At 51.7% G+C, this 22,668-nt stretch overlaps 1 protein-coding gene across 19 annotated transcripts; it reads left to right on the top strand.

Annotated features, from left to right (window-relative positions):
- The first annotated feature begins 390 nt into the window (after nt 1-390).
- Nucleotides 391-22,441, top strand: PHYHD1 (phytanoyl-CoA dioxygenase domain containing 1). Of its 19 annotated transcripts, none has more exons than XM_003822349.5 (13): nt 1,184-1,990; nt 2,252-2,369; nt 2,605-2,678; nt 7,358-7,516; nt 14,188-14,263; nt 14,417-14,464; nt 16,869-16,924; nt 17,004-17,066; nt 18,182-18,203; nt 20,771-20,899; nt 21,001-21,117; nt 21,848-21,974; nt 22,071-22,441. In XM_003822349.5, the coding sequence occupies exons 3-13, from the start codon at nt 2,646-2,648 to the stop codon at nt 22,114-22,116; spliced, it is 876 nt and encodes a 291-aa protein (XP_003822397.1). In that variant the 5' UTR covers nt 1,184-1,990; nt 2,252-2,369; nt 2,605-2,645; the 3' UTR covers nt 22,117-22,441. The 19 variants fall into 19 exon arrangements, with proteins under 19 accessions (XP_063450235.1, XP_034785130.1, XP_034785131.1 ...); XM_063594157.1 differs by having other exon boundaries at nt 1,238-1,923; XM_034929240.4 differs by lacking the exon at nt 21,001-21,117 and having other exon boundaries at nt 397-1,990.
- The last annotated feature ends 227 nt before the right edge of the window (nt 22,442-22,668 follow it).

The following is a 22,668-nucleotide window of genomic DNA, read 5'->3' as shown; positions in this document are numbered from 1 at the left end:
GGACTGTGACTGCCGGGCTGGGGCCTTCTTTTCTGTTTCCGTGGTGGAGGTCCCTCCCCCAGTTTGGTACCCTTCCCACCACCCCCTGACCCCACTCCCGCCCCCACCCTGGCCTTGAGGCTGTCCAGCGCCTGGAGCAGGAGAGTTCGATCTGGAGCTGGTTTACATTTGGAAAAAACCACCATGTAGAAACACCGCCCACCCACTTCCCAAAGTTGAGCAGAATGAACAGTTAGTGGGAGGCTGGGCCTCTCCCATCCCCCTCCCCCACCCACCCAGGGCTCTCCACTCTGCCTAAAACCACTGTGGTGGTCTTCTCTCTGATTGTAACAGCAATTTTGGAAGCTCAAAAAAATTGTTTAAATTATATTCCACCCAGCCAGGTGCAGTGGCTCACGCCTGTAATCCCAGCACTTTGGGAGGCCGAGGCAGGCAGATCACAAGGTCAGGAGATTGAGACCATCCTGGCTAACACGGTGAAACCCCATCTCTACTAAAAAATATAAAAAATTAGCCGGGCGTGGTGGCAGGCGCCTGTAGGCCCAGCTACTCGGGAGGCTGAGGCAGAATGGCGTGAACCCAGGAGGCGGAGCTTGCAGTGAGCCGAGATTGCACCACTGCACTCCAGCCTGGGTGACAGAGCGAGACTCCGTCTCAAAAAAAAAATAAAATTAAAAAATAAATAAATAAATAAATAAATAAATAATATTCCACTCAGAACAGCCCCTGCTAACATTTGGTGAACAACTTGTTCACCAGTTGGTAGGCACTTACTCAGCGCCAGGCCTGGTGCCAAGCTCTTTATCAGCTGCGAAGCATTCATCTCATTTACTGCTCACAGGGGATCCTTCTGCTAGCCCCAAATTACAGACTGGGAAAGTAAGGCCTGAACATCTGGGACGCAAACACAGTCTGCTTCACTGAGTCTCTACTACAAGCTTTCTGTGGGGGCTCCCAGGGGAATGGCTGGCCCAGTCCGAGGGGACCTCAGTGTTCTTGGCACATGGTAGGCATCTGTCTTTGTTGGGCAGTTGCATCAGAAGGGTTGAGGACAGCTGGGAACACATCCTGCCTCTAGTGAACCTCGTGGTTCTGTTATCTGCCTGCCCCTCACCCAGCCTAACCCCTCTGAACCAGGAGCCTGAGCTGCATTTACTGCTCCCCCCTGCCCCCTGGACGGCCTGGACCAAGCAGCAGCTCCCAGAGCGGTGGCCCAGCAAACATGACTTGACTCGAGGCCAAGGCTCTTGAGGGCTGAGCAGTGTCCCCATGCACACTCCTGAAACACTTTGTCCCTTCGCCATTCAGAAGGCATCATTTTGGGGAAGGCAGCAGCCGGTTTTTCAGAGCCAGCGAGTGGCCCTGCCAGCTGCTGAGCAGGGCAAGCTGAGAAGGGTGGTGGTGTGCAAGTGTTATTCTCTCTTTTTGTTTTTGTTTTTGTTTTTTTGAGATGGAGTCTCACTCTGTCGCCCAGGCTGGAGTGAGTGCAGTGGCATGATCTCGGCTCACTGCAACCTCGGCCTCCTGGGTTCAAGCGATTCTCCTGCCTCAGCCTCCCGAGTAACTGGGACTACAGGCACCTGCCACCATGCTCGGCTAGTTTTTGGTATTTTTATTTGTTATTTATTTATTTATTTTGAGACCGAGTCTCGCTCTGTCGCCCAGGCTCTAGTGCAGTGGCCCAATCTCGGCTCACTGCAAGCTCCGCCTCCCGCGTTCACGCCATTCTCCTGCCTCAGCCTCGCGAGCAGCTGGGACTACAGGCGCCCGCCACCACACCCGGCTAATTTTTTGTATTTTTAGTAGAGACAGGGTTTCACTGTCTTAGCCAGGATGGCCTCGATTTCCTGAACTCGTGATCCGCCCGCCTCTGCCTCCAAAGTGCTGGGATTACAGGCCCGAGCCGCCGCACCCGGCCTGCAGGTGTTGTTCTGACCCCAGCTCCACTGTGCCAGCCCGACTTGAGATGCCAAGTATCTTGGGCCTGAGGGTGGGTAACAGGAAGCATCTCTCTCTTCTCAGCCCCTTCCTCCTACTAAGATACCCCATGTCTCCTACTTTCCTCTGAGCTGCAGACGGGTGCGTTAATTCCCTTCCATAATCCTCCCAGGGCCGAGAGGGTTTCAGATCGGTGCTGGGAGGGGCCCAGAGAGTTCTCCCCAGGACCTCTTCCACCTTTGGAATGCCCATTACCTGGGGAAGGGGGGTGCCGCACATCCCCCAGACCAACCCTGCATCCCATTCTATCCAGATTGAGGCCTAGAGAGAGGCAGGCGTTCCTCAGAGTCACAGGGAATGGCGGCGCCTGGACTGGGACTCAGCCCAGCTGCTTGGCCTGACCCTCTCAGAGCATAATTTCCCGGCACCTGGTAAGCAGTGGTGGGGGATGGTTTCCAGAAGAAACACAGAGGAAGCAGATAAAATCCTTGGAGATGGGAAAGGGCAAATCCTGGATTAGTTGTGGGGGTGGGGGAGATTAGTCTGGAGGTCACAGGCTGATCTGGCTGTGTCTAGGGAAGGAGGGTTGGGTGGTGGGACCGGGTTTTCTCCGGGTAGGGAAGGGTTAAGTCCTCCCAGGCTCCTAAACTTTCTCCTCCCCACCAGGAGGCCGCGCTTAGAAACCGCCCAGTGCCCCGAGTGTCTCCATGGCCTGCCTGAGCCCCTCGCAGCTCCAGAAGGTAGGAGGCTGCAAGTCGGGGCCGGGAGTGTCATGGCGGGGGGGTCCCTGCCGGACCTTCAGTAGTCCCAGTGCCCAACCCACCCCCTGCCCCATTTTACCGAGGACGAAACTGAAGCCCAGAGGAGCGGGTTCCCAACCGCAACCCCTCCTGACTTCTTCACACATAGCCCTGGGTGTCTAGATCACAGGACCCAGGGTGGGGTGGGGTGGGGACGTGTGTGTTTGACCAAAAACGAGAATAAGGCCTCGGAACCCACCAGTTCAGCCCTGGGCGGGAGTCGGCAACGCTGTTGGGGGGGCGCAGCGCCCAGGAGGGGGCGGGGCCTGCGAGGGGCCCAGGAGGGCCCATGTTCGTCCAATCACAAAAGGCTACCTCGTGGGAATTAGTGTGCAAGAGCCTTTTAAAAAATCACTCATACATTCCCACGCTGAGACTTAATATTTTCGTATACAGCTCTAGAAGCTTTGTTTCAAAGTCTGTTACAACAGCTACCACGAATCAAGTGCTGGACAGGTTTTTTTGGGAGGGTAGGGAGGAGACGGGGTCTTGCCACGGGCACTCGCCCGCATGCCCAGCTCTTTTTTTTTTTTTTTTTTGAGACGGAGTTTTGCTCTTGTTGCCCAGGCTGGAGTGCAATGGCACAATCTTGGCTCACCACAACCTCTGCCTCCCAGGTTCAAATGACTCTCCTACCTTAGCCTCCCGAATAGCTGGGATTACAGGCATGCGCCACCACACCTGGCTAATTTTGTATTTTTAGTAGAGACAGGATTTCACCATGTTGGCCAGACTGGTCTTGAACTCTTGACCTCAAGTGATCCGCCTGCCTTGGCCTCCCAAAGTGCTGGGATTACAGGCGTGAGCCACCATGCCCGGTCCTATTTTTATTTTTGCAGAGATGGGGTCTCACTTTGTTGCCCAGGCTGGTCCAGAGCTCCTCGGCTAAAGCGATCCTCCTGCCTTGGCCTTCCAAAGTGCTGGGACAACAAGGCATGAGCCACCGTGCCCAGCCTGCCAGCTTCAATAAAGGAGGCTGTACTGCTTATCCCCATTTGGTAGCCCGAGGGCCAGAGAAAGGAGGGCACTTACTTGGTCAAGTTCTCACAATGGCCAGATAATCATGTATAGCCAATCTTTGAGAGGAAATATGTTTCTACATGATTTTTATCAGCTATACTGTGTTCCAGATAGATAAACTATACTTTGTTAAACTAATCCCCTTGCGCTGAGCATTTAGATTACTCCCCACTTGGTTCTGTCATGAAACAAGGCTCAGTGAATATCCCCATATGTATATGTATATCTTTGATCCCCTATTGCGTAATCCTCCTAAAACAATTCCTAGCTGTGGCTCACGTCTGTAATCCCAATCCACTTTGTGATGCCAAGGTGGGAGGATCGCTTGTGCCCAGGAGTTCAAGACCAGCTTGGGCAATATAGCAAGACTCCTTCTCTAAAAAAAAATAAAACTGGCCAGGCACGGTGGCTCACCTCTGTAATCCCAGCACTTTGGGAGGCCAAGGCAGGCGGATCACCTGAGGTCAGGAGTTGGAGACTAGCCTGGCCAACATGGCGGAACCCTGTCTCTACTAAAAATACAAAAATTTAGCTGGGCGTGGTGGCGCACACCTGTAATCCTAGCTACTCAGAAGGCTGAGGCTGGAGAATCACTTGAACCCGGAAGGCAGAGTTTGCAGTGAGCTGAGATCATGCCACTGCACTCCAGCCTGGTCAACAGAACAAGACTGCGTCTTAAAAATAAAATAAACAGGCCGGGCGCAGTGGCTCATGCCTGTAATCCTGGCACTTTGGGAGGCCGAAGTGGGCGGATCACGAGGTCAGGAGATCAAGACCATCCTGGCTAACATGGTGAAACCCCGTCTCTACTAAAAAACACAAAAAAATTAGCTGGGCATGGTGGCGGGCGCCTGTAGTCCAAGCTACTCGGGAGGCTGAGGCAGGAGAATGGTGTGAACCCGGGAGGCGGAGCTTGCAGTGAGCTGAGATCGCGCCACTGCACTCCAGCCTGGGCAACAGAGTGAGACTCTGTCTCAGAATAAAGTAAAATAAAATAAAATAAACAATAAAATAAATAAAATTAGCCAGGCGTGGTGGTGTGCACCTGTAGTCCCAGCTACTCGGGAGACTGAGGCAGGAGGATTGATTGAGCCCAGAAGTTCAAGGCTGCAATGAGCTATGATCACATCACTACTCTCCAGCCTGGGTGACAGAGAGAGACCCTGTCTCTTAAAAAAAAAAATAAAAAAAAAAGAAGGAAAGAAAAGAGAAAAGGGCTGGGTGCGGTGGCTCATGCCTGTAATCCCAGCATTTTGGGAGTCCGAAGTGAGTGGATCACCTGAGGTCAGGAGTTCGAGACCAGCCTGGCCAACATAGTGAAACCCCATCTCTACTAAAAATACAAAAATTAGCCAGGCGTGGTGGTGCATTCCTGTAATTCCAACTACTCGGGAGGCTGAGGCAGGAGAATCACTTAACCCTGAGAGGTAGAGGTTGCAATGAGCTGAGATCATGCCATTGCACTCCAGCCTGGGCAACAAGAGTGAGACTCCGTCTCAAAAAGAAAAAAAAGGAAAAAAAGAATTCCTAGCTGTATTTGTGTATTTACTGGATCAAGGGTATGCTGCACAGGTTGCTGTGGTTGGCCCAATTCCCAAGGAGGCAATTTTCAGCTTGATACCGATGTGATTAATTCCTAACATGCAGAGCTGAGGGGCCCATGGTGGGTGGTCATGAGTGGTGTGTGGAAGCCAGAACTGAGCATCCCATGGTGGGGGAAGGGGTGTCCTTAACTGGAAACTAGGCTCTTTGTGGGTGTGTGCAGTAAGTGACTTTCTTTTCTTTTTCTTTCCTTTTTTTTTTTTTTTTTTTTTTAGATGAAGTCTTGCTTGGTCTTCCAGGCTAGAGCGCAGTGGCATGATCTCAGCTCACTGCAACTTCTGCTTGCTGAGTTCAAATGATTCTCCTGCCTCAGCCTCCCTAGTAGCTGGGATTACAGGTGCCCGCCACCACACCTGGCTAATTTTTGTATTTTTAGTAGAGACAGGGTTTCACCATGCTGGCCAGGCTAGTCTCCAACTCCTGACCTCAAGCAATCCACCCAGCTTGACTTCCCAAATTGTTGGGATTATAGGCGTGAGCCACCGTGCCCAGCAGTAGGTGACTTTCGGTGTCCCTGTTGGGGCTAAAACTTGGTAACGCTCTGCAGGCAAATGTGCAGATATTCGTTCCCTCCCTATCTCTCTCAAGAGCCTCAGAATAAGAGGACCAGAGGCAAATCAGAAGAAGCCATCTACTTCCCCTCCCTGGCTGCCACTGCGCTCAGGATAGAATACAGCTCCCAGCCTGGCCCAGCCCCTGCCACCCTCCTGCCTCCTCTTCCACCCCTCCCCTCACTCTGCCCTATCCATTCCCAATTCCTTATGTTCCTCCCAAATTCAGGGGCTTCCCATATCCTGCTCCCTCTGTCTGGAATGCCCTTCCCTTATCCCGCTGGTCCCCTCTTGAAATGTCACTCCCTCAGCGCTGCTGCTCCCAGACCCTTCTCCTTCCCAGCCAGCTTACGCTAGCTGCTTCTGCCTTCAGCACTCACACTCATCCTCTCTCTCCGGCACGAAGTTTGTGACAGTAAATTTACCTGTGTGGTTAGTGTAATGCTGGTCTCTTTCACTAGACTGTAGGCACCATGAGGGCAGGCATCATGGCTGGCTTGCTTATAGCCATACTTTTAGCTCCTAAAACCGTGTCTCAGACACAGTAGATGCTCAATCAATATTGGTTGAATACATGAATAAGGTTGTGTTTCCAGGTGACCCAAGCCTGGAGGGGAAGGGCAGGGACGACTTCCCCTTGCCGCTCCTTTTTCTTTTCTTTTTTTTGAGACGGAGTTTCGCTTTTGTTGCCCAGGCTGGAATGCAATGGCATGATCTCGGCTCACTGCAACCTCCACCTCCTGGGTTCAAGCTATTCTCCTGCCTCAGCCTCCCGAGGAGCTGGGATTACACAGGCATGCGCCACCACACCTGGCCAAGTTTTTGTATTTTTAGTAGAGATGGGGTTTCACCATGTTGGTCAGGCTGGTCTGGAACTCCCGACCTTAGGTGATCCTCCCAAAGTGCTGGGATTACAGGCATGAGCCACTGTGCCCAGCTTCCTTTTTCTTTTTCTTTTTCTTTCTTTCTTTCTTTTTTTTTTTTTCGAGGTGGAGTCTCATCTGTTGCTCAGGCTGGAGTGCAGTGGTGAGATCTCGGCTCACTGCAACCTCCGCCCCCTGGGTTCAAGTGATTCTCCTGCCTCAGCCTCCCAAGTAGCTGGGACTACAGGCATGCACCACCATGCCCAGCTAACCATGCCCTGGCTGGTTTGAGACCAGCCAGGATGGTCTCAAACTCATGACCTCAAGTTATTGCCCGCCTCAGCCTCTCAAAGTGCTGGGATTAGAGGCATGAGCCACTGCACCCGGCCTCACTACTTGTTCTTCCATTCAAGCAGCCAATATTGATTGCTCTTTGCTGGGTGCCAGACTCCATGCCTGGGGTTGGGGACAGGGCAGCAAACAAGATACCTGGTCCCACCTTCACACAACTGCAGGGTTGAGGGAAGGGTCAGACAGGAGCATTTGCAGACTGGGGAAGCCTGAGTCTCAATCCTGCCTGCAGTTCCAACAGGATGGATTCCTGGTGCTGGAAGGATTCTTGTCTGCAGAAGAGTGTGTGGCCATGCAACAAAGGATTGGCGAGATAGTGACTGAAATGGATGTTCCTCTCCACTGCCGCACAGAATTCTCCACCCAGGAAGAGGAGCAGCTTCGAGCCCAGGTAGGTGTCTGGGGCACATGAGGATGGGATGTGGCCTTTGAGGGAGGGCTTGTTCCCCGGCCAGAGCAGCATCGTGGAAGGGGGGATCCCAAGGCTCCAGGGTGTCAGGCCAAGCCCCTTACACACCTTTCCCTCGCTCCTCACTGGGAAGTTATCAAGTAGGCTTTATTGTCCTTTTTTTTTTCTTTTTTCTTTTAAAACAGAATCTCACTCTGTTGCTCAGGCTGGAATTCAGTGGTGCGATCTCAGCTTACTGCAACCTCCGCCTCCCGGGTTCAAGTGATTTTCCTGCCTCAGCCTCCTGAGTAGCTGCACTTACAGGCATGTGCCACCAGGCCCGGCTAATTTTTGTATTTTTAGTAGAGACAGGGTTTCATCATGTTGGTCAGGCTGGTCTTGAACTCCCGATCTCAGGTGATCCACCAGCCTCAGTCTCCCAAAGTGCTGAGATTACAGGCTATTATTATCCCCCCATTAGACAGTTGGGGAAAATTAGGTTCAGATCACTTGCCCCAAGCCACACAGTTAGTAGTGGACAGAGTCAGGATTTCAACCCAGATCTGTCTGATACCAAGTCCCTGCTGTTCCCAGCTTGGCTTTACTTTCTGTTTTCTGGCTGTTCTCTGGCCACCAAAGGCCACTTTGTGGCCAGCCACCTGGAATGAGCCCAGTGGTCTGGATGACCCCCACCTGTGTAACTATCCCCCATGAGACTAGAAACTCAGATTTTCTCCCCCCAGTGACCGAATAGGTCACATGATAGGACCCAGTACAGTTTGCAATGGGTAAATTGAAGACTCTGGGGTCTCCCACACTGTTCTCTTGACCCTTCCTAGTCGGAGTTTATTATGAGCCTGCTTGCGCCTGGGCCAGGCGAGATCCTGGCACTCAAGCCGAGGAGCACCTGCCATCTGGTGGGCATTAGCAGAAATACAACAGCCGGGAGCCATCCCAGGGAATGGGGAGAATGGGGTCTTGAGAAGGAAAAAGAACCAGTTAAGGAATGACAGTTTCTTCCAAAAAGCTGGTCTCATTTGCTGCACAGCTGCCTTCCGTTCGGGGGGATACTGGGGGAAGCAGAGACAGCTCCTGCAGCCAGAGACAGGCAGGCCACTCAAGGGTTCCTAGGAGTAAGAAGGGCCGAATCCTGTGCCCTCCAAGCTGCCTTCAGAGACTAATGGGTTGTGGGGTGGGAAGAAAGTGAGAATAAAGCTGATATATTGGCCGGGCGCAGTGACTCACGCCTGTAATCCCAGCACTTTGGGAGGCCGAGGTGGGTGAATCATCTGAGGTCAGGAGTTTGAGACTAGCCTGGCCAACATGGTGAAACCCTGTTTCTACTTAAAATACAAAAATTACCTGGGCCAGGTGATGCATACCTGTAATCCCAGCTACTTGGGAGGCTGAGACAGGAGAATCGCTTGAACCCAGGAAGTGGAGGTTGCAGTGGGCCAAGATCATGCCACTGCACTCCAGCCTGGGCAACAGAGCAAGAATCCTGTCTAAAAAAAAACAAAAAACAAAAAACAACAACAACAAAAAAACCCTGATATATCTTGGTTTATAATGCATGCAAAGAAAAGAGCTTGGCATGGTGCCCAGCAGTCAGTAACATCCTCAATATTCACTCTTGATACTGTGAGAAAAAAAAAGATCAGTGGGTGTCCTGTTTCATTTTCTTGGGTTACCTCTAGCTTTCCTTGTTTGAGTTATTTTACAACACTGTAAGTTGGATAAAACTGATAATAATGCACATGATACTTGTCCAAGTAGGGGGTCAGTACCACTCTGTTCCAATCACGTTACCATGAACTGGGTCCTGGGGAATGCAATTATTGCCCTGTGGATAGAACAATTGGGCAGCTGGGTGTGGTGGCTCATGCCTATAATCCCAGCAGTTTGGGAGGCCAAGCGGGGAGGATCGCTTGAGCCCAGGAGTTCGCAAACAGCCTGGTCAACAAAGTGAGACCTGTCTCTACAAAAAAATTTTTTAAAATTAGCTGGGCATGGTGGTATATGCCTGTGGTCCCAGCTACATGGGAGGCTGAGGCAGAAGGATCACCTGGGGCCAGGAGGTTGAGGCTGCAGTGAGCTATGATCATGCCACTGCACTCCACCAGTCTGGGTGGGTGATAAAGAAAGACCCTGTCTCAAAACAACAACAACAACAACAAAAAAACAGTTTGCATCTATCTCTAAATTCATTTCAAGGGCCGGGAGTGGTGGCTTATAGCTGTAATCCCAGCACTTTGGGAGGCTGAAACAGCCAGATCGCTGGAGGTCAAGGGTTCAAGACTAGCCTAGGGAACATGGTGAAACCCGGTGTCTACCAAAAATACAAAAATTAGCTGGGCATGGTGGCAGGCGCCGGTGGTCCCAGCTACTTGGGTGGCTGAGGCAGGAGAATCGCCTGAACCCTGAAGGGAGAGGTTGCAGTGAGCTGAGATTGTGCCACTGCACTCCAGCCTGGGTGACAGAGCAAGATTCTATTTCAAAAAAAAAAAAAAAAAATTCATTTCAGTATTCCTTAGTATCTACATACATGTGTGTGTAATTCTTGGAATTCTCCTTTGAACCAGTTGTAACATCTTACTTGTTCCCTCATGAAATAACGAATTCAGTAAAATATTTGACATATGCTTAGCATCATTACCTTTAATATTTTTACCATCCAGGCATGGTGGCTCAAGCCTATAATCCTAGCACTTTGCAAGGCCAAGGCAGTGGACAAATCACTTGAGCTCAGGAGTTCGAGACCAGCCTGGGCAACATGGTGAAACCCTGTCTCTACAAAAAATACAAAAAAAAAAAAAAAAAAATTAGTCGTGGCCGGGCATGGTGGCTCATACCCGTAATCCCAGCACTTTGGGAGGCCAAGGCAGGCAGATCATTTGAGCCCAGGAGTTCAACACCAGCCTGAGCAACATGGCGAAACCCCATCTCTACCAAAAATCCAAGAAAATTAGTTGAGAGTGGTGGTGCACGTGTGTAATCCTGGCTACTTGGGAGGCTGAGACAGGAGGATAGCTTGAACCCAGGAGATGGAGGTTGCAGTGAGCCAAGATTGCGCCACTGGACTCCAGCCTGGGGGACAGAGTGAAACCCTGTCTCAAAAAAAAAAAAAAAAAAAAAAATTAGGCATGGTGGTGTGAACTTGTAGTTCTAGCTACTTAGGAGGCTGAGGTGGAAGGATCACCTGAGCTCAGGAAGTCAAGGCTACAGTGAGCCGTGATCCCATTGCACCATTCGCTCCAGCCTGGCCAACAAAATGAGACACTGTCTCTCTTTTTTTTTTAAAAAAAAACCCTGGCATGGTGGCTCATGCCTGTAATCCCAGCACTTTGGGAGGCTGAGGTGGGCAGATCACCTGAGGTCGGGAGTTCAAGACCAGCCTGACCAACATGGAGGTTGCGGTGAGCCAAGATCACGCTAATGCACTCCAGCCTGGGCAACAGTGAACCTCCGTCTCAAAAAAAAAAAGAAAAAAACAAACAAAAAAAGCACCTCGGCCGGGTGCAGTGGCTTACGCCTGTAACCCCAGCACTTTGGGAGGCCGAGGTGGGGGGATCACAAGGTCAGGAGATCGAGACCATCCTGGCTAACACAGTGAAACCCCATCTCTACTAAAAATACAAAAAATTAGCTGGGTGTGGTGGCGGGCACCTGTAGTCCCAGCTACTCGGGAGGCTGAGGCAGGAGAATGGCGTGAACCTGGGAGGCGGAGCTTGCAGTGAGCCGAGATCGGGCCACTGCACTCCAGCCTGGGCGACAGAGCGAGACTCTGTCTCAAAAAAAAAAAAGGGCACCTCAATTTCTTCTTCTATAAAATGGAGATTATAGTAGACCCTACCTCCTTGGGTTTTGGGAGGCTGTACAGGCATGTCTCAGAGATAATTCAGGTTTGGTTCCAGACCACTGCAATAGAGCCAGGATTTTTTTGTTTTGTTTGAGGTAGATTTTCGCTCCTGTCATGCAGGCTGGAGTGCAGTGGCGTGATCTCAGCTCACTGCAATCTCCACCTCCTGGATTCAAGCGATTCTCCTTCCTCAGCCTCCAGAGTAGCTGGGATTACAGGCGTGTGCCACCACGTCCTGCTAATTTTTGGATTTTTATTAGAGACGTGGTTTCACCATGTTGGCCAGGCTGTCTCGAACTCCTGACCTTAGGTGATCCACCCGCCTTGGCCTCCCAAAGTGCTAGGATTACAAGCGTGAGCCACGGCACCCGTCCTAGAGCCAGGATTTAAACCCAAGGATTTCAGCTCCAGAATCTGTGTCCTAACTGCTATAAGATTCAGCCTCTGGCTGAAGCCTCCAAGAATTGAGGAGGTCAGTTTTTTGTTTTTCTTTTTCTTTTTTTTTTGAGACGGAGTCTCGCTCAGTCACAAAGCTGGAGTGCAGTGGCGCAATCTCGGCTCACTGCAAGCTCCGCCTCCTGGGCTCACGCCATTCTCCTGCCTCAGCCTCCAGAGTAGCTGAGACTACAGGCGCCCGCCACCACACCCGGCTAATTTTTTGTATTTTGTTTAGTAGAGACAGGGTTTCACCGTGTTAGCCAAGATGGTCTCGATCTCCTGACCTCGTGATCCATCCGCCTCAGCCTCCCAAAGTGCTGGGATTACAGGCGTGAGCCACCTCGCCCGGCCTTTCTTCCTTTCTTCCTTCCTTCCTTCCTTCCTTCCTTCCTTCCTTCCTTCCTTTCTTTCTTTCTTTCTTTCTTTTCTTTTTTTTTTTGAGATGGAGTTTTGCTCTTGTTGCCCAGACTGGAGTGCAATGGTGCGATCTTGGCTCATTGCAACCTCCACCTCCTGGGTTCAAGCAATTCTCCCATCTCAGCCTCCCAAGTAGCTGGGATTACAGGTGCATGCTACCACGCCCGGCTAATTTTTGCATTTTTAGTAGAGATGGGGTCTCATCATATTGGTCAGGCTGGTCTCAAACTCCTGACCTCGGGTGATCTGCCCACCTCAGCCTCCCAGAGTGCTGAGATTAAAGGCATGAGCCACCGCACCCGGCCTGGGGAAGTCAGTTCTATTATTATTATTATTATTATTTCTTTTATTTTTTATTTTTTGAGATGGAGTCTCGCACTGTCAGCCGGGTTGGAGTGCAATGGCACAATCTCAGCTCACTGCAACCTCCGCCTCCTGGGTTCAAGCGATTCTCCTGCCTCAGCCTCCTGAGTAGTTGGGATTACAACAGGTGCCCACCACCACGCTCGGCTAATTTTTTGTACTTTTGTTTTTATTTTTATTTTTTCTTGAGATGGAATTTTGCTCTTGTTGCCCAGGGTGGAGTGCAATGGCACGATCTTGGCTCACCGCAACCTCCGCCTCCCAGGTTCAAGCAATTCTCCTACCTCAGCCTCCCGAGTAACTGGGATTACAGGCATGCGCCACCATGCCTGGCTAATTTTGTAATTTTAGTAGAAATGGGGTTTCTCCACGTAGGTCAGGCTGGTCTTGAACTCCTGACCTCAGGTGGTCTGCCCTCCTTGGCCTCCCAAAGTGCTGGGATTACAGGCGTGAGCCACTGCACCCAGCAATTTTTTGTATTTTTAGTAGAGACGGGGTTTCACTATGTTTGCCAGGTTGGTCTTGAACTCCTGATCTCGTGATCCGCCTGCCTCAGCCTCCCAAAGTGCTGGGATTACAGGTGTGAGCCACAGTGCCTGGTTGGTCAGTTCTATTATTATTCCTTATTTATTTATTTATTTATTTATTTATTTATTTATTTATTTATTTTTTGAGACAGAGTCTTGCTCTGTTGCCCAGGCCAGAGTGCAGTGGCCCAATCTTGGCTCACTGCAAGCTCTGCCTCCTGGGTTCACGCCATTCTCCTGTCTCAGCCTCCGGAGTAGCTGGGACTACAGGTGCCTGCCACCATGCCTGGCTAATTTTTTGTATTTTTTTTAGGAGAGACGGGGATTTCACCGTGTTAGCCAGGATGGTCTCGATCTCCTGACCTCGTGATCCGCCCACCTCGGCCTCCCAAAGTGCTGGGATTACAGGCATGAGCCACTGCACCCAGCCTTCTTCTTCTTCTTTTTTTTTTTTTTTTTTTGAGACAGAGTCTCACTCTGTCGCCCAGGCTGGAGTGCATAGTGCAATCTCAGCTCACTGCAACCTCCGCCTCCCATGTTCAAGTTATTCTCCTGCCTCAGCCTCCCGAGTACCTGGGACTACAGGTGCCCACCACACCCAGCTGATTTTTGTATTTTTAGTAGAGACGAAGTTTCACCATGTTGGCCAGGCTGGTCTCGAACTCCTGGCCTCAAGTGATCTGCCTCAATGTGCTGGGATTACAGGTTTGAGTCGTTACACCTAGCCATTATTATTCCTTTTTTTACAGATGAGAAAATCAAGTCTTGGTGACATAAAACCAGGGTCCCAAGGCTGCTAGGGAACCAGCCCTATTCGACCCTAGCATCCATGTTCTGAATCACAGTATAGTGAGGTGTCCAAGAAATTCCATGTTTGCATCTTTGGGGTGTGCTTCCAGGCACTTGAAGTTCTGGCTCACTGTCTGTGCCTCAGTGGACAAGTCTGAGAAGCCCCCAGGGTGTCTGTAACCCTGTGAGGGTGGGAAGCTTCTGAATCCGCCTCCCTCTTTGCCAGGCCCAGCTCTGACCCCAGGATGCTGTCTCAGTCCTCTGATGTCCCCTTTCCACAGGGCAGCACAGACTATTTCTTGAGCAGTGGTGACAAGATTCGATTCTTCTTTGAGAAAGGCGTTTTTGATGAGAAAGGTTTGGAGCTGGGGCCCTAGAGCTGGGGAGGAGCCATGGCGAGGGTAGGCTGGACTCGGGAATCTGCCCCCTGTGCTGGAAGCATGCTGAAGCCAGCTGCCCATGGAAGGCTGGACACCAGTTCTCTGCCTTTATCTGTTCTTTGTGCCACAGGAAATTTCCTGGTCCCTCCGGAGAAATCCATCAACAAAATTGGCCACGGTGAGCAGGGGCTTGGGGGTACAGGAAAGAAGATCGGGGAACTGGCTGGGAGTGGTGGCTTACACTTGTAATCCTAACTAACACTTTGAGAAGTCAAGGCGGGTGGATCACTTGAAGTCAGGAGTTCAAGACCAGTCTGGCCAACATGGTGAAACCCCATCTCTACTAAAAATAGAAAAAATTAGGTGAGTGTAGTGGCGCACACCTGTAGTCCCAGCTACTCAGGAGGCTGAGGCAGGAGAATTGCTTGAACCTGGGAGGCGGATGTTGCAGTGAGCTGAGATCGTGCCATTGCACTCCAGCCTGCCTGGGTGACAGAGACAGAGTGAAACCCTGTTAAAAAAAAAAAAAAAAAAAAGAAAAGAAAAGGAAAAAGAATGGGGAAACTGGGGAAACTGAAGCCTGAAGAGTTTAGGAGCTTTAATGAAAGCCCATAGTGGCTGGGCGTGGTGGTTCACGTCTGTAATCCCAGGACTTTGGGAGGCCGAGGTGGGCGGATCACCTGAGGTCGGGAGTTCAAGACCAGCCTGACCAATGTGGAGAAACCCTGTCTCTACTAAAAATACAAAATTAGCTGAATATGGTTGCGCATGCCTGTAATCCCAGCTACTTGGGAGGCTGAAGCGGGAGAATAGCTTGAACCCGAGAGGCTGAGGCTGCAGTGAGCCAATATCATGCCATTGCACTCCAGCCTGGGCAACAAGAGTGAAACTCCGTCTCAAAAAAAAAAAAAAAGAAAAAAGAAAGAAAGCCCATAGTAAATTAGTGGTCGGGTAAATAGCATTTGTGGCTTCAGGCTCCCCTCTGGTCTTGGGCCCCTCTGCTAATCATGACACTGCTGCCACAGCACTGGGGATAGGGGGTCCACCTGATCCCCCCTAACAGGTGGGCATGTGCAGGCTCTCTACTGCCTGGCCTGGGGGAGCTCCTGGGTCCAGTGCTCCCTAGAGCCACCCTAAGGGGCACCTGACCTGCTGACAGGGTCCCTATTCTGACACCCCAAAGTCAAGTAAGAAAACCCTCACTTTTTTTCTTTAGGATCATACATTATAATTTGTTTTATAGGCTGTTTATTTATTTTTTTAAATAAAATTGAGAGGAGGTCTCGTTATGTTGCCTAGGCTGATCTTCAACTACCGGGCTCAAGTGATCCTTCTGCCTTGGCCTCTCAAAATGCTGGGATTATAGGCATAAGCCACTGCACTTGGCCTAGAATGCTTATTGTTAAGCCTGAAGTTATATCATGGTAAGCTTGTAGACAAGTTGTGGTAAAATACACATAAGATTTACCGTATCATTGCCGGGCGCGGTGGCTCACTCCTGTAATCCCAGCACTTTGGGAGGCTGAGGCGGGCGGATCACGAGGTCAGGAGATCGAGACCATCCTGGCTAACACAGTGAAACCCCGTCTCTACTAAAAACACAAAAAATTAGCCGGACCTTGTTGTGGGCGCCTGTAGTCCCAGCTACTGCCACTGCACTCCAGCCTGGGCAGCAGAGCGAAACTCTGTCTCAAAAAAAAAAAAAAAAAAGAAAAGATTTACCATATCATCATAACCCTTTTAAAGTACATAGCTTGGCTGGGTGCGGTGGTTCACGCCTGTAATCCCAGCACTTTGGGAGGCCGAGGCGGGTGGATCACGAGGTCAGGAGTTCAAGACCAGCCTGGCCAATATGGTGAAAAACCATCTCTACTAAAAATACAATAATTAGCTGGGCGTGGTGGCACATGCCTGTAGTCCCAGCTGCTCAGGAGGCTGAGGCAGGAGAATCGCTTGAACCCGGGAGGTGGAGGTTGCAGTGAGCCGAGATCGTGCCACTGCACTCCAGCCTGGGCGACAGAGCGAGACTCCATCTCAAAAATAAATAAATAAATAAAAATAAAAAGTACGTAGCTCAGTGGTATTAAATGCATTCAATCTTATGTTTATGACAATGAGGGACTATCCCATGCCAGGCCCTGGGCTGTCCCTGCACATTCATTAGCCCATCGAGTCCCACACCAGTCCTGCCTCCCAGGTTCTTCTAATCCTCATTTGACAGAAGAGGAAACTGAGGCTCACAGGAGAGAAATGGTTACCCGAGGCCACACAGAGCAAATGGTGGTACCGAGATTGCTCCACATGATTGGTGCCTTGGAGCCCTTAGTCGTCTGTGAGGGGTGGGGAGTCGGGGCTGGACTGAGCTTCCCAGAAGGTCAAGAATAAGGACATGGGTGGCATAGGGCCTGGGGTGGGGGCAAGGCTCCTGTGGAGCCCATTACTCAGTTGTAAACAAGCAGAAGGGTTAATGCATACAAAATAGGTGAGAATGTCAAAGTAAGCCTGAGTGTGGGTGCCCAGAGCTGGGTGTGGAGGGACACGTGGGCCTGAGATGGGGCCGACAGCTTCCTTCTGTCCCATAGCTCTGCACGCCCACGACCCCGTCTTCAAGAGCATCACACACTCCTTCAAGGTGCAGGTGAGCAGAGGTGGGGGTGAGGGCCAGGAGGGTGGGCCATGTGTGGCAGGCTGGCAGCATGACCTTTGCCCCCCTCCAGACCTTGGCCAGAAGTCTAGGCCTCCAGATGCCCGTGGTGGTGCAGAGCATGTACATCTTTAAGGTGAGCTCCTTGTCCTTGCCTCAGTTTACCATCTGTAAAATGGGCAGACTGCTCATACCAAGCCCTTCCTTACAATGGGCCAAAAGTTGCTGGAATTATTATGTTGGTGGGAGAACATGGAAAATCGGTCTCCTCTGGCTAAAGCACCTGGAACTTAGTTGATCCTCAGTTAAAATTTGGTGGTAGGGGCCGGGCGTGGTGGCTCATGCCTGTAATCCCAGCACTTTGGGAGGCCGAAGCGGGCAGATCACCTGAAGTCAGGAGTTCGAGATCAGCCTGGCCAACATGGAGAAACCCCATCTCTACTAAAAATACAAAAATTAGCCGGGCGTGATGGCACACACCTGTAGTCCCAGCTACTCGGGAGGCTGAGGCAGGATAATTGCTTGAACCCAGGAGGTGGAGGTTACAGTGAGTGGAGATCACGCCAATGTACTCTAGCCTGGGGGATAGAGCAAGGCTCCGTCTCAAAAAAAAGAAAAATTTGGCCAGGCGCAGTGGCTCACACTTGTAATCCCAGCTCTCAGGGAGGCAGAGGTGGGAGGGTAGCTTGAACCCAGGAGTTTGAGACCTGCCTGGGCAATATAGCGAGACCCCGTTCTCCACAAAAAGGAAGAAAAAAAAAAAAAAGAAAAAAAAAATTTGGTGGTAGGAGGGAGGGTCATCCCCGGGCCTCCCTCGGCCTTCCTCCTCCCTTCTTTGGCAATTGAAATGCTGTGCTCCCAGCTTTCAAGGGCCAGCTCAGTGCCACCTCTTCTAAGAAGCCTTCTAGAACCCCTGAGGAAAGAAGGACCCATCTGACTCTGGGGCTGGAAGGCTCAACTGCTGGCCTGTGTCCTAGCCTCTCCCTCCAGTCCTTGCCCTGCTCTGCTCTGCGATCTTGTTAGGCATGTGTGTGCTTGCACATGCTAGGAGCTTGTTGGGCAGGGGTGGGCGTTTTCTCTTTGCATCCCTCCTGGGGCTGGCATATGGTAGGTGCTCAGTAGCTGGGTGTTGACGTGGAATCCTGAGAGGAAAATGCCTGTGGCCAGAGCAATAGCATCCTGCGAGTCTCAGCAAGCCCAGCTCCTCTCTGCTCTCCTCTGTCCTCACCAGGCTTTTCCTCTCTCTTGCAGCAACCTCACTTTGGCGGTGAAGGTGAGCTGAGAGCTGTGGGCCCCTGAAAAGGCCATGGGTGGGACATCTAAGACAGTAATGGTTCTCAGAAGGAGGGAAATCTTCAGAAGGAGGGAAAGCGCTTGCTCCTGTCTGTTGTAGGAGCCTGGCCCGGAGAGGAGGAGCCACCTTCCATTCCTTCCTCTGATAGTGGATTGGTAGGGAAACCTTGCGTCCTTGGCATAGTGGGTCCTGAGCCTGCCAGCAACCCCAGCTGGTTAAAAATATAAATTTCCTAGGACAGGCGTGGTGGCTCATGCCTGTAATCCCAGCAATTTGGAAGGCAGAGGTGGGCGGATCACCTGAGGTCACGAATTCGAGACCAGCCTGGCCAACATGCTGAAGCCCCATCTCTACTAAAAATACAAAACTTTTGGTGGGTGTAGTATCGCACACCCGTAGTCCTAGCTACTCAGGCGGCTGAGGCAGGAGAATCGCTTGAACCCAGGAGGCAGAGGTTGCAGTGAGCCAAGATCACACCACTGCACTCCAGCCTGGGTGACAGAGTGAGACTCTGTCTCAAAACCAAACAAACAAAAAAACAGATTCCTGGGCCCTAGTCCCTGAGATCTTGAGCCAGTAGGGCTGCATGGGCCTGGGAATCTGTTTTTTGGGTTTTTTTTGAGACAGAGTTTCATTCTTGTCACCCAAGCTGGAGTGCAATGGCACAATTTCGGCTCACTACAACTTCCGCCTCTCCGGTCCAAGTGATTCTCCTGCCTCAGCTTCCCGAGTAGCTGGGATTACAGGTGCCTGCCACCACGCCCAGCTAATTTTTTGTATTTTTAGTAGAGACGGGGTTCCACCATGTTGGCCAGGCTGGTCTCGAACTCCTGACCTCAGGTGATCCACCCGCCTCAGCCTCCCAAAGTGCTGGGATTACAGGGATGAGCCACCGCGCCCGGCCCTGGAATCTGTATTTTTAACAAGTTTCCTGGAGGACGAATTCAGCATAGAAATTGCTGATCTAGTTCCACACCCTACACCATGCAGCCACCCTTTACAGCCTCCCTAGTAGGTGATTATCTACTTCTGCTCAAATACCTCTGGTGACAGGGAGCTCATCCCCTCCCAGGAAGCCCTTTCCTTCCTTGCATGAGCCCAAGTCAGCCTCCTTGTGACCACCTTCTTCCACCATTCAGCATGTACGAAGTTCCCCAAAGGGATGACCATCCCCACCCTTAGCCTGAGTCCAGTTCCCCAAAGGGATGACCATCCCCACTCTCTGCCTGAGTCCAGTTCTCCCAGTTCCTTCCACCATTCCTCTCCCAAATGTTTCAAAGCCCCTTCCATTTCAAATGTTCCTTTGGAGGTCTGTCTTAAAGTTCGGTATTCAGAAAACACGCAGTTGCCCGGGAAGGAAGGAGGTGAGACAGCAGCCTGTTTATTCTGTTGCTGAGGACCATGTTCCTTTGTTCGGTGGTTCCGCATCCTAACTGTGCCCCAGCATCGTGTGGGGAGGTTTTTAAAAATGTGGATGCTGGCCAGGAGCGGTGGCTCACGCTTGTAATCCCAGCACTTTGGGAGGCCGAGGGGGGCAGATCACCTAAGGTCAGGAGTTTGAGACCAGCCTGGCTAACATGGTGAAACCCCATCTCTACTAAAAATACGAAAATTAGCTGGGCGTGGTATCGGGCACCTGTAATCCCAGCTACTCGGGAGGCTGAGGCAGGAGAATCACTTGAATCTGGGAGGCGGAGGTTGCAGTGAGCCAAGATCGTGCCACTGCACTCCAGCCTGGGCGACAGAGCCAGACTCCGTCTCAAAAAAAATAAATAAATAAATAAATGTGGATGCCTGATCATAGCATCTCCCCGCTTCGCACCCAACTTCCCAATTTTTTTTTTTTTTTTGAGAGGGAGTCTTGCTCTGTCACCCAGACTGGAGTGAGGTGGCACAGTCTCGGCTCACTGCAAGTTCTGCCTCCCGAGTTCAAGCAATTCTTCTGTCTCAGCCTCCCAAGTAGCTGGGATTACAGGCGCCTGCCACCACACATGGCTAATTTTGGTGTTTTTAGTAGAGACAGGGTTTCACCATGTTGGCCAGGCTGGTCTCAAATTCCTGACCTCAGGTGATCCACCCGCCTCGGCCTCCCAAAGTGCTGAGATTATAGTTGTGAGCCACCGCGCCAAGCCCCAACCTCCCAAACTTAGGCCACTGGGTGAACCATCTGGTGGCTGGGGGCCACTTGTCCCTGGTTAAGAAGGGTGGCTTGAGTTATCTCACTGGAATTAAACAGTAGCGCTACTTTATATCAAGCAGTTACATTGTTGGGCCCTAAGCACTTTTCATACATCATCTCATAGAATCCTCCAGCACCCTGTGAGGTAGGTTGTTGTTGGAGCCACTTCACGGTTTAGGAAATTGAGGCTTTGAGAGGTGAAATCGCTTGCCTTAGAGTCCTGGGCCAGGAAGTGATGAGATTCTAACTGATCATGGGAAGGCTGGCCCTGGAGAGCACCCAGAGGACTGAGGAATAGGTAATGAGGCCAAGGTGAGGTGGAAACAGGCAAAAGGATGAGCTCCTCACCCCCCGTGGGCCTGCTTAGTCTCCCCTCATCAGGACGCCTCCTTCCTGTACACGGAGCCCCTGGGCCGGGTGCTGGGCGTGTGGATCGCAGTGGAGGATGCCACGCTGGAGAACGGCTGTCTCTGGTTCATCCCTGGCTCCCACACCAGTGAGGAACCCTGTCTCTTCTGCCCACTTGGGACTCCCCACCCCCTAGGGAGAGGGACCTTGAGAAAGGAGGAGTTTAAGGCTCTCCATCTTGGCCTGCAGGTGGCGTGTCAAGAAGGATGGTCCGGGCCCCTGTTGGCTCAGCGCCTGGTACCAGCTTCCTTGGGTCAGAGCCAGCCCGGGATAACAGCCTCTTTGTGCCCACCCCAGTGCAGAGAGGTAGGCAGATGCAGAGGGCAGAGAGGCAGGGGGCTGAGTCCATCAGTCTGTGCTTGCTCGACTACCCAGCGTCCAAGAGGTTGCCCTCGGGGTCATCTGAGGGCACTGAAGTCACAGAAAGAGAAGGAGGGGCTGGATGGGCGCTGGGAAGTCAGGAAGCAGCATGTTTTCCTGTAGGCTGACCCAGATCACCCTGGAATCCACACTCTGCTACTTATGGGCTGTTTCTCTGGGCAAATGACTGACTCCCTGAGCCTTAATTTCCCCAAACGTAAAGTGGAAAGTCAGTGAGATGATAAATATGTTGATATAGAGTCTGCCTAGTGCATAGCCACTGCTCAACAAATGTTGGCTGTTGGGCGGGCCCTTTTTCTTATGAAAAGGGAAAACCAATGTCTAACTCAGCATCACCGGAGAGGTCCCAGTGGACTGGCACAGGACAGAGGGCTTCTGCCTGATCCTGCAAAGACCTCGGGAGGGGAGGCCCTTCCTAAGGCTTGCCAAGGCCACAGTCCACAGCAGAGGGGACTTGATCCCAGAGGAACATGCATCTCAATAGCTTAGCTTCTGACCCTGCGGGAGGCTGCAGATGCCTGAGCTTTCAGGGAAGGGAATGGGGATGGATGGGGGCCACAAAACCACTGGAGGGAGGAGGGCCCATGTCCCTTCCTGCTCTGGGGAGGGGGGATGTGGGGCTGGTAGGTTCCTGACCTGCTCGTGTCTCTGCCAGGGGCCCTGGTCCTCATCCATGGAGAAGTGGTACACAAGAGCAAGCAGAACCTCTCTGACCGCTCACGCCAGGCCTACACTTTCCACCTCATGGAGGCCTCTGGCACCACCTGGAGCCCGGAGAACTGGTAGGTGACAGGGTGGGTGTGTGCGCCCGACAGTCCCCTGGAGGCTGGGAGCAGTGACCCTGCACCTCAAGGTTGTTTCTCCTCTATCCTCTGCAGGCTCCAGCCAACAGCTGAACTGCCCTTTCCCCAACTGTACACCTAAAGGCTCTCGCAGGGCAGGAGCCCTCGCCCCTCCCAGGTGAAGCTGTGGGCTGTAAACACCAGTGCCTTGCTCAGCCTCCTGGTTGCAACAGGGAGGTCTTGTCTCCCCTCCTGGGCTTTCCTCCTGCCCTGTGGGCAGCAGCCTAGGCTGGGTCAGGGGCTTCCCTAAGATCTTCACCTCTCTGCCTCCCTACTGCCCCAACATAGCCTTGAGGAGACTTCTCAGCCACCAAAGGGTTCTCGCCCCTTCTCACTCTCCTCTCCTCTCAGATGGAACTCTGGTTATTATGGTGTTAGTTATCGAATAAAAACGACTTCAGAATGCAGCTTCCCTACTGAGCCTTCTTTCCCAAGCCGCATTGCTTTCCAGAGAAGAAAATTGCTTTCCAGGCCGGGTGCAGTGGCTCACGCCTGTAATCCTAGCACTTTGGGAGGCCGAGGCGGGCGGATGACCTGAGGTCGGCAGTTCTAGACCAGTTTGACCAACATGGAGAAACCCTGTCTCTACTAAAAATACAAAAAATTAGCCAGGCGTGGTGGTGCATGCCTGTAA

This window comes from Pan paniscus, chromosome 11 (assembly GCF_029289425.2).
Source record: "Pan paniscus chromosome 11, NHGRI_mPanPan1-v2.0_pri, whole genome shotgun sequence".
In the NCBI taxonomy this organism is placed as follows: domain Eukaryota; kingdom Metazoa; phylum Chordata; class Mammalia; order Primates; family Hominidae; genus Pan; species Pan paniscus.
Note: the sequence above shows the minus strand (reverse complement) of the source record. Positions and strands in the feature narration are given on the sequence as shown.

Coding starts and splice junctions, on each gene's coding strand:
- PHYHD1 (XM_008975900.7), top strand. CDS start 2,646: ATGGCCTGCCTGAGCCCCTCGCAGCTCCAGAAG. Junction 2,679..7,357: donor GCCCCTCGCAGCTCCAGAAG/GTAGGAGGCTGC, acceptor TCCTGCCTGCAG/TTCCAACAGGATGGATTCCT. Junction 14,264..14,416: donor AGGCGTTTTTGATGAGAAAG/GTTTGGAGCTGG, acceptor TTTGTGCCACAG/GAAATTTCCTGGTCCCTCCG.